This window comes from Misgurnus anguillicaudatus, chromosome 4, assembly GCF_027580225.2.
Source record: "Misgurnus anguillicaudatus chromosome 4, ASM2758022v2, whole genome shotgun sequence".
Classification (NCBI taxonomy): Eukaryota; Metazoa; Chordata; class Actinopteri; order Cypriniformes; family Cobitidae; genus Misgurnus; species Misgurnus anguillicaudatus.
Window position 1 is genome coordinate 6,417,815 of NC_073340.2, and position 11,238 is coordinate 6,429,052.

The window sequence follows — 11,238 nt, forward strand, 5'->3', positions numbered from 1 at the left end:
CCCAATCAAAATCATTTGTGATGACTCCATAAACATTTTATTTTATATAGACTCCATGGGCAAATTCGCATTTGTACATCACATACTAATCTTTTTTAGAAAACGATTAAATCGGTTATGCGTTTAAAAAAAATCAGATTTTTAAATAAGACAAAATGCGCCTGGAGATTTCAATGCTGTTCACTGAGCATTTGTTTTTCTGGGCCGCCGTACGCCCCCTGTATCGTCTACCATTGAAACCATTAATCGGCTACATAAACCGCCCAGTATTGAAGTCCGATCCCCATCCCGTGTCTCAGCCAACCCGCTGTCAGCCCGTAGCGAGCGCTCATAGCGTTGGCCACGTACCCGGGCCACGTCGCGGTGCTTTCGCCATCTTTCAGTCAGGGAATGCTGCCTTATTTAAAAGCGTTGTAAGGGAAAACTTCAGCACTTCAAAGCGTCGGACAACCCGTCCTCCGGATACATTTCAATTACTCATTCATCAGATCTACACAAACATGAACATTTTCAGGCTGACCGGGGATCTCTCCCATTTAGCAGCCATCGTCATCCTACTCCTGAAAATATGGAAAACCAGGTCGTGTGCAGGTGGGTCGTACATGTATTTTGTAATAAGTTGTATTGTTTTAGTGCATGTACTTTCGGATCTTCAGATTTGATTTATGTTTATTTGACAGATCCGGGCAGCTCCCGCTCATCTGTGTAGTAAACTCTGCTAGGCCTCATTTGAAATTAATAGGGTGGATGCTAGTAATTGATAACATTTATTTGTTAGTCTGTTTTGTGCATCCGAATTCTCCAAAAGCGATACATTTAACTTAAGTGTTACTACGCTTTTGAGACGTACCGCCCCCAGTGAGCTAAAGTTTATTTTTCTGACGAGATGCATGATATAAAATTAAAGCTAGAGGTAAAAACAGTGATTTGAACAATATCTTTTTTTTTAGAAACAAAGTTACATCTGTTTTGCATAATACGTAGTTTTCAGGCTCTAGATAACTAGTATCTTCATTCATTCATTCATTCATTCTGATTGCATGCTCTGACCTCTGACGTGGCAACAGGATGTCATTATAATATTATTACCAATTGAAAGCTAGTTTAACAATACATGTATATCTATCCATCAACCAAGTAGCTGTTTTATAATTATAAGTTTATTTTAGTGTCCTGTGTCGGTTTTGAAATGGTATTGTCAAATCATTCCTAAGTTAACTTGTTAATGCTTTTTATAAAAGAAATCATTGTTGTTGTGTACTATATGGATTTGCTTTAGATTTATAACAAAATAAATATAGCAAAACAAAATTATAAATTGAGGTTTATTGAGGTGTATAGGTTAAAGGAACACATTTGTTGTTATATCTTGTGTTTTAGGAATATCTGGAAAGAGTCAGATACTTTTTGCCCTGGTTTTCACCACTCGATATCTGGACCTTCTCACTTCATTCATTTCCTTGTACAACACCACCATGAAGGTAAGATTGACCAGACTTAAAATTTTATTCATGCCAGTTCCAGGTCTATACTAGATCCAATGCTGTACAAGATCTTTTATACATGCATAATATGTACCCTGTATTGTTTTTTTTTCCTGTGTCCCGTGAAGTTCATCTATATTGCATGTGCCTATGCCACAGTTTACCTGATCTACGTTAAATTCAAGGCCACCTATGATGGCAACCACGACACTTTCAGGGTGGAGTTCCTGGTTGTCCCAGTTGCTGGCTTGGCCTTCCTTGTCAACCATGATTTCTCTCCTTTGGAGGTAAGATTGAAGGCACAGTCTTTTTAATGCATTAACTTGCATATATACACATATGAAGAGTTTGGTTCCAAAACGCAATAAATCCATTTGGACTAATTTCGATAAAAACATGTTTTCTATACCAAGAAAATGACAAGATGAAAACCACTATTTTCTGTTACAAACTTTCACATAGCATCTTTAGGTTAAAAAACATAAAAAATTTGAATGATTTTCAAAGATTTATAAAAAAAAGTTTTTTTTTTCAAAATGCTATAAATCTATTGAATCAATATATTAATGTGCATTCATCTTTGCCATGTTATATTCATTTAGTTGACTAGTGGTATACACTGATTAAAAAAATAAACATTAATGGCATTAATCAAAACACTTACTTTGTCATATAGTCATTGCTGTGGTTATACTTCGCTTAACATTTTTCACAGCGATCAGCTGTAAAATATTTTGGTCCTGCTTGATTTTCGTTGACTTTGAGTAAAATAATGGAAAGATCCTCTGGGGTCAGTGTGTTAGCATGACAGAAGCTTGATGCTGTCAGGAGAAAAAGCAACCGGCTCCCGAGTGCCTCTCGCATAAATTATTAGATGTTGATGGCTTGCATTTCTTTACCAGTTTTATCAATGCCATTAAAGTATTATTTTGATTTTGTTTGTTTGTTGATCACGAAGTACAAAGTAGATGAGGAAAACTAGGACTCCGTGTACTCAACGCGCCGGCATTGCTTGTTTACATTGTGGAATGGTGCGCTGTGATTTGTTGAGCGGATTTATTGCATTCTGTAGAGGAGGAGTGGCGTTTATTGCGTTTTGGGAAAAAAGGGAGAAAAGATGACTGAATAACACGGCGGATATTGTATTTTGCGTAAAATTAAGAATTTACTTTAAAATACTGACCTGATATAGATCGTTTCGGCAGTAAAAACAAACAAGCGGCTGTCGTGGTCCGCACGTAACATCCGGTAAACTCCGCTAAGAATAAATAACAACTAAGTTCTTTAAACGTAGTTTATTTATATAACACGCAAAAAACAACACCTAGATGACCTAGGAAACCAAAACATTTGTTATTTTCAACAAGGCATTTGTTCAAGAGATCAGTTTAGCAACTAGTCAGACCATTAAAAAAACGAAACAGGAAGTAAAGTTCAGATCCAGATGTGTATCGCATCAGCGCACATGCGTCTGATGAAACCATCTATAAAACTGATTTTGGCAGTAATTATTATTTTTTTAAATGGCGTTTATCGCGTTTTGGAACCAAACTATATACATATATATACACACACATTTTTTTAATGTACCTTTGGTGTTACTTACTTTATTTGCACCTGGATTGTATTTATAGATATTATAAGTAATTTACATATTGCTGTTTGCACTTCTGGTTTTGTACTTGTACTTTGCACAATGACAGTAAAGTTGAGTCTAATCTAACTCAAGATGTTGCCTCATTTGTTGTCATTTTCTTATTAAAGATCCTTTGGACCTTTTCCATTTACCTGGAATCTGTGTCCATCCTGCCTCAACTTTTTATGATCAGCAAAACTGGAGAAGCTGAGACCATCACCACTCACTACTTGTTCTTCCTCGGTCTCTATCGTTGCCTTTATCTCTTCAACTGGATCTGGCGTTTCTACTCTGAAGGCTTCTTGGACCTGATAGCCATTGTGGCAGGCATCGTTCAGACAATCCTGTACTGTGATTTCTTTTATCTTTATATTACAAAAGGTGAGTTTCTGTTCTTAAAACTTCAGGTGTGCTTGTTGCTTTGTCATAAAACATCATGTTCTGTACAGTATTTCTTTTCAAAATGTTAAAATGCTTTACAACATTTTCAACTGTAAAAAAAGTTTTTATGTGGTCAGGCTGTTTGTTTCCACTTTGAAGACAGGTTTTTAAAAACGCCCTGTGTGTAAACTGCGTAAATAATTACGTCATGCTCATGTGTTAATACAGTTTGTACTGATTTAGATACTGAGCTTATCAATGCTTACTTTACCCAATTTTGTCGCTTTATAGTCCAGGGTCACTTGTAGTAATAAACATACCTCATCATAGCATCTAAAACAAAACTGCTCAATGCGTTAGACGTCTTGATTGTTTGTATTCAACGCTCTGTAAAACAGTGGCTGTTTCTCAATTCCAAGAACGCAAAGAACGGACTTGCGTCCTCGTGGAGATCGAACTTGCCAGGCGACCTCTGAAGAACGAACTCAGAAGGCCGCGAGAACACAGAACGCACTTGAGCGCAATTGAGATGTGTGCGATCTTCCTGTTGGTCACCTGACCTCCGCCATTGTTTTGCAGCAATGACTTATGGGGCGTGAAGCGATTTCTGCGCGCAAGTCTGCACTCGATGCATCCTCGATATTAATTACACATCAGGGTATTTTCATGCGTCCTCTGTACTTGCGTTCTTGAGAATTGGAATGAACTTCGACTGTTAATGATAATGTAGAGCAAGGACACGAGAACGCAAGATCGCTGAAGAACGCATATTGAGAAACAGCCAGTGTGTTAGTCAGGGGTGCCCAAGCATAGTCCTGGAGGACCAGTAGCTCCAACCCTAATCAAACACACCTGAAGCAGCTAATTAAGGTCTCACTAAGCATACTAGAAATGCACCTTTCTGTAGGCTGCGTCCTAAAGTTTAGGCAGCTGACTTGTTGCCTCGCTGCCTCACGAGGTAATGACTTTAAAGGCGTGAAGGCAGCTCAAAGGAAATGCTTTCTGACAGCCTTCATAGGCAGCGTATGTAAGGGATAATGTAGAGGCAGCCGGGTAGTTATCGGGAAATAAGCCCCGACAGTGTGATCAGGAGCCGACGCGAAGCGGAGGGTCTTGTATCACACTGAAGGGGCTTATTTACCCAATAACAGACCTGCCAACCTTTACGCATTTTGCGTAACAGATACGCATTTAGACATCAAACTACGCTGCTACGATTTGTCACTTCAAAATACGCGAAAAGCCTTTGGTGGCTTTGAGTTAAACTGTCTGTGCATTTGCGCACTAGGCAACTCGTCTATCTGTGTAACCGCATTGGGCAGCAACCTGTTGGTAAAAGACGACGTCGACCAATCATAGCGCTAGTTTTAAACTCTTCAAAGCGGAGAGCGGGGAGCCGTCGAAGCGAATAACGAAAATAACGAAATTGTTTTTCATCCCGGTCCATCTTCATACTGTGACTTGTTTTACAAGGTAGGATGGTTCTAAACACCGTTTTTAAAGGTAAATGGGCAGGGTATGGGAATTGTGAATTGGATCCACTGTAATAAGCCTGCCAACCAGGGGCGTCTAGACGCCTTACTGTTGTACGTGCCCTAGTGTAAATCTGTTGTACCCAGTGTCCTATGTTGTGCCTCAAGTTTAAGTTTTTACTTTATTTGCCAGTATATTCATTTAAATTGTTAATCGCGCCAAAAAAAACTGAGCTATATGAACCGTAATTAACGCTTGTAAACACGTTGCAGTCCCACAAGACAAACTGGCGCGAGCACGCAGAAATCGATGTCCGCGAGCGGAGCCTCTGTGTTTACTTTTTGTAGCACTCTGCCGCCGCTCACTCAGAAGAGCATGTGATGTGAGGCACGCGAGAAAACATGACAAAACAAAAGTACGCTTCTGAATTTAAATCAATCTTATTCTTACTCGATTGTTACTGGCTCCTGTCGATGTACATCAGATTTTTTTGTGCAGAGCAGGGAAATAGAAGCAGAAAGTATAGATGATGAGGGAGGTATATGAACTATATGCTCAGCCAGTCAAAACCAAGTATAGAGGTTTGCATTATTGCTGAGAAAATCAATGTTTGTGTACTGTTCTGTATTGTCAGATATGACATTACTGTTTAGTTCACTAGATCTACTTTAGAACACTACATAAACAGTTGGCATCACTGCTGAAAAAAAAGCAGTATACCAGCAAGACCAGCATATCGTCGCTGCCTGATGAAACTCACGTATGTCCAAAACGGTAACTTTTCAGGAAGTGAAAAAAACACCGTATATCAAAAGCAGTTGAATGTAGCGTTGTCATACTTGATACGGCATATTTACATGTAACCATATTCTTGCCGGTGTCATGATATAATCCACATTTGACCAAAATTGAGTTTAAATGGACATGCGTGCATATTTTACAGTAACTTTGATCGATACGCGTTCTTCCGATCATTAATTAGAATGGCCAAGTCGCGTTTCATATTGACAGATGAATACGCTCAGTTTATTAAATAGCCTACGTCTTGGTTAAATACGCTTACTTTATTTAATATTAATTATAAGTGTATTAAATGTCTCTTGCAAACCATTAAGGGACAATGAATCAATACACTGACATGGTAATGCTACACAACAGGGGCGTCAGTTTGTGTTGAAAAGTGGTGGGGACAAAAGATCTTATAAAAACATTACGACAGGACGGGAAAAATATTGAATAACGCGCATCAAAAATGGGCATAGCGTAGGCCAGTCAACAACAAGAAAATACTCAGCATAAATGTATAAACCCTCAACAATGTCGAATGCACACATCACACATGTAACAGTCCCTGCAACACCAGCTCAACTGAACAATGCCAAAGCACCATACCGTAGAAAACAGCAGCGCGTTTAATAAATGATTACAATGAATTTCATTACATATGTACAAGAAAACACACCATAAGCATACAACACAACATATGTGACACTAGACCACAAAACCAGTCTTAAGCATCGCTTGATTTTTCAGAACATTTTAACCAAATGCTTTCAAAAAGTGGTGGGGACATCCCCAACGTAAATATCACCAATGCTAATGCTAATGCGTAATTAAGTAACTCCTAGATGTTAGTCTGGCGTCCGGGGGAAACGTTTACCTCGAAGGAAAGTCATTGTCATGTTTAATCGGCTATATCCAGTGCTGAGGTTCGATGAAACTTTACGAGACCGGCGAGATGCTTCACAGGCGGAAGATATGAGGCGTGATTGACAGCTTTGACACCAAACGGGTACGTGAAAATCAGATGACATGATTTCACAACTTTTCATTGGCTATTTAGGTATGTGACGCATACTGTATATGGAAATGAACCTGGACTTTCAATCTGTCGAAAAATCTCAAAATCGGCAAAATGAACATACGTGAGTTTCATCGGACAGCGACGATATGTTGTGTTTTGTTGCTGGTTTGCTGGTGACCAGCATAGACCAGCTTAATTCTCATGATGATTTGGTGCTGGTTTAGCTGGTGGTCATCATCAGCATACCAGCACCACCAAGACCATGTTGTGTTTTGCTGCTGTATGCTGGTGTCCACCAGCTAAACCAGCATGGGAATTATGCTGGTTTATGGTGTTTTTTCAGCAGGTTTAAACACTATGCTGATAAAATACACAAAAGGATCATCCACATATGTTTTTTATTTTAGTAGCAGCTAAGTAATGTTATTGTAAATTTGTGTAAAAGACTCATTATCATCAGTACTGTAGAATGCACATTTGCTAACATGGCATTTATGCATTAAAACATATTAATACTGTTCATGTTAGGTATGTTAAAGAAAAAGTAGTGGTAGGCCTGCTGTGCCCCATTAGAGGTTCATGTCAACGTGCCTGCTGGAATATAAAGCAAGGACATAGCATGCTATTTGTTGATTCTTTGTTATTTATAATGTCCCATGTATTTAAGACATATGCCATAAGCATATTGTTTAATAGGCATATTTTTGGAGGTTGCCTTTTCATTAACCTGATAACCTGCGCGAGGGCGTGGAAGAGTTCTTCATAGCCTACTTGTATGTTGAAAGACTAGATATGGTGGTGAGTGGGAACAATTTGCTTAGTAATAAGTTGTAGTAATAAGTCATAAGTAAGCATGTGAACTCAATCACTACTGATCAGCAAATGTGCCTGACCTCGCGCCGCGCCGCTGCGGTAAGTTGCTACTCAAAAATTTTTTCCAAGGTTGGCAGGTCTGCAATAACTACCGGCTGCCTCTACATTATCCCGCTTATTACACGGCTACTTGCCACATAAGGGAAAAAAACTGGACATGAATATGAATCTGAAATTTTTTTTGGCATATTTGTTTTAAATTAACATTTTTATCCTTCCGCGAAACTTTGCACAGATGCATAAAATGATCGTAATACCTTATTAAGATCCTCTGTTTCATACTTGTCTGTCTCCATTTTTTTCTCTTTTAAGTTAGCCAGTCTTTGAGAAGTTTTAATGCCCATTCTGTATTTTTTTGAGTGTTGGCTTCGTAGCTGTCATGATCTATTTTGTCAAGTTCAGTCTCAGTAAGCTCTATGTGTCTTGTCGTTGTTCGTTCTTCTATCCACTGTTTAAATGTTTTGTTTTTTTCCATACATGTTAAAATGAATGTCAAAATTTTCCATTCTTAATTGTGGTTGTCCAGTGTTTGTCACAAGATGGCGCCAAACAGTAATCTTTGTTGGCGCGGAGGGATTTAAAACATACAAGTAGTACCGGCTATGCGTTATTACTTTGGAGCGGTTATTATTTGAAAAGAACGAACCTACAAATGTCTCAACTGACCAATCAGAATCAAGCATTCCAGAGAGCTGTGTAATAATTAAGCAATAAGGTACGAGAGGCTGTGCTGTATCGTGAATAAGTAACGGCTGAAGGGCGTTGTTAGGCACGACGCGAAGCGGAGTGCCTGCAACCCCTTCAGCCGTTACTTATTCACGATACAGCACTTGCCTCGAGTACCTTATTGCTTTTATAAAACGGTTACCACACAATATTAAAGTAAAAAAAATATTAGTGCAACTTTCATGAAGTTAAATCAATAAAAGCATTCCTTCCGCTAGAAAAAATAGTCCCTGAAGCAAACAACAACATGGAAGCTCAAATAAAAACAACAAACTGCTCTCAGACTTTGTCTCATTACATGTTTATGTGTTGCTAAGGGTGTTGCTAAGGGCGCAGTGATATTAAATAGAACCGTTGGGTGAAGCGGTCATAGCAGTGCTTTATTGTGAATAAAGCACACCTATTGACCAATCAGAATCAAGGATTGGAACTAACCGTTTTATAATGGAATATAATAATGTATAATGTAAATAATGTATAAGGCATATTTAGGAGAAAGTATAGGGCTGTGTTTGACAGATTAGGCAAACTCTTTAAAGAGCACAAATTATCCGAGTTATCGTCTCCTACGTAAATAGTTAAACAAGTACCTAGTTAAACAAAACACTTGCTATTTTAGACGAGGCATTTGTTCAAGAGATGAGTTTAGCAACTAGTCAGACCATTAACAAAAAAACGAAACAGGAAGTAAAGTTCGGATCCAGACGTGTATCGCGTCTAAACTTGAGATTTTTTTTACTCCCAATGTCACCTTAGGGGCTCGGTACATCACCGATAACCAAGTAAAATATTTAAAAACTGCAATGCTGATTTACACGTACAGGATTGTGGGATATCAAAGAAAGTGAAGGATACATGTATGCTGCCTTTAAAAAATGATCAGATCAGACAGGAAGTGAAGTAAACATTGGCCTGCAGGACTGTGGCCCTTTAGAATTAGAGTTTGTCATCTGCACTTTAGACAATTGATAAGACTGAAGTGACGCAGTTATTGGTGCTTGAAGTAAATAAATATTTAAATATGCTTTAAATGTGCTTTTTAGAGGTTGCAGTTGCAAAAGTGGTTTACATGTTGTTTGCTTGTTTGTTTTTTACATTCGAGGTTAAAGATTTAATAAGTGTGGCAATTTTTTAAAGGATCAAGCATCAAACCCATCTCTATCTTAGTCTTTTAATGATTAAAATCGCATACTTTGCTCCTCATTTACAGTGGGTTAGATCAATAACCAGCACACTTTGTAGATGTCAATGAAGATCTGTTCTTTAATGATGTTTCATCAGTCAATTCAGCCACTAATTTGCAGTCAACTTGTCCAAAGAAAGAGCAGAATTGTAATTTATTTTAGTTTTAACCATAAGCTTTACCACACTCTCAGAGAAAAGGTACAAAAGCTGCCTTTGACCTTTGTACCTAAAGGGTGCATTTTAGTACCTCACACTCACAGGCACATATTGATAACTCAAATGTACATATCTCTACCTAAGGGTACCGTCCCTGTTACAGCTTTTGTACATTTTTTCTGACAGTATACTTCAGAGGAATCTAACATTTGCAAACGAGAAAGTCTGGAATTTAAATATCTTTGCTTGTCTGTAATCTTTATGGGTCAAACAAATAGTAAAAAGCGTGCTGGTGGGAATTTGAAAGTTTTAACTTTTTAAGTTTGGTTGTTCTAATATGAAACATTTAATGTATGAATAATGTGTCTTTCTATTTCTAGTGTTGAAAGGAAAGAAGCTGAGTTTGCCAGCTTAAGTGCCAAAGACAGGGGCTCTGACAGTGCACTGAGGGGCCACAGGACACAGACGACTAGTAAGATGCCTGAGACAAAATCCAGTACTGTTCTGTTTGAGCCCTCGTTCACATTAAGTGCTCTGGGACAGCATCGGATTAAAACAGTGGCCGTATCACTGCTTCTGCAGTCATCGGATTCCTGGTTTACGCATCTTGGTTTACCCTTTTTAATATTCTGTATAAAGGAAAATGTTCAAAAAATTTCTATGTGAAATGAGTTGAAACTATGATTTGACTAAAAACATGATAGAGCTGACAAATGCCTTAAATCTGGCTATGTTAAGAGTCAGGGACTGATTCTTTTGATGAATATTGGTTATGTATTTTTAATTTGACTAGATGTAAATGTGTTTAAAAAAATATTCAGGAGTATTTGTTGTTTATGGTAAAATTCAATTCTCAATCCTCATTCAATTTTGTAATGCAATAATTCTTTCGAACAGTGGTTTCCCAAAAAGTGGTCTGCTCTCGTATTTAAGCTCACAATCTAAGTTTTTAATATGTGAGGAATTTGTTTAAACAGTTCAACGTTCAGGTCCTAACCACTGTCTGGCAGCGCATAATGTATTTTCACTGCCTTTTTAAATGTAAATGGATTGTTTTATGATCTAACAAATGCATCTTACAAGTTTTATCAGTGTGAGATTATGATGTTTATTTTTTTCTGTTATTATAAAATTCCCCCCTAAAATTTGATTCCACTGAATATTTTTATCAAACATTTGTTTTTCATTGGTGTAACCTGTAAGTAATTTGAAGAAGTGTGCATTGGTTTAAAAATATTATTACGCTGCCATCTCTATTTTTTTCAGTGATAACCACTTTATTTTTTAGAGTTAAAGGTATTTGGTTTGCTTTTTGTTTTAAACTGAGCTTTTGCATGATGTCACAGCCTCAAATAAAGATTTTATGGAAATTGCTGCTTTTAAATTTTTTATTTTTTTCCAGCACAGAAAACAAATGTTTGTAATATATAGTCCACCAAAGTATATAAACTATTGAATGTTTTCTTAAGTTATCACACCTAAATTGGGGCCGTTTCCCAATCCAAAGGCTGCAGCCTGCG

The 11,238-nt window shown here is 37.7% G+C and overlaps 1 protein-coding gene across 1 annotated transcript; it reads left to right on the forward strand.

Moving 5' to 3' along the window:
• The first annotated feature begins 268 nt into the window (after positions 1-268).
• On the forward strand, positions 269-11,088 carry kdelr2b (KDEL endoplasmic reticulum protein retention receptor 2b). The gene is made up of 5 exons (XM_055176384.2): positions 269-591; positions 1,381-1,481; positions 1,613-1,771; positions 3,249-3,501; positions 10,099-11,088. Exons 1-5 carry the CDS (start codon positions 501-503, stop codon positions 10,131-10,133), a joined length of 639 nt encoding a protein of 212 aa, XP_055032359.1. The 5' UTR covers positions 269-500; the 3' UTR covers positions 10,134-11,088.
• Positions 11,089-11,238: the final 150 nt, after the last annotated feature.

What these genes read in the sequence shown, in the direction of transcription:
- kdelr2b (XM_055176384.2), top strand. Translation starts at nt 501, where the DNA reads ATGAACATTTTCAGGCTGACCGGGGATCTCTCCCATTTAGCAGCCATC. An exon ending in GAAAACCAGGTCGTGTGCAG is followed by an intron (nt 592 to 1,380) that starts GTGGGTCGTACA and finishes CTTGTGTTTTAG; the next exon opens with GAATATCTGGAAAGAGTCAG. An exon ending in ATGATTTCTCTCCTTTGGAG is followed by an intron (nt 1,772 to 3,248) that starts GTAAGATTGAAG and finishes TTCTTATTAAAG; the next exon opens with ATCCTTTGGACCTTTTCCAT.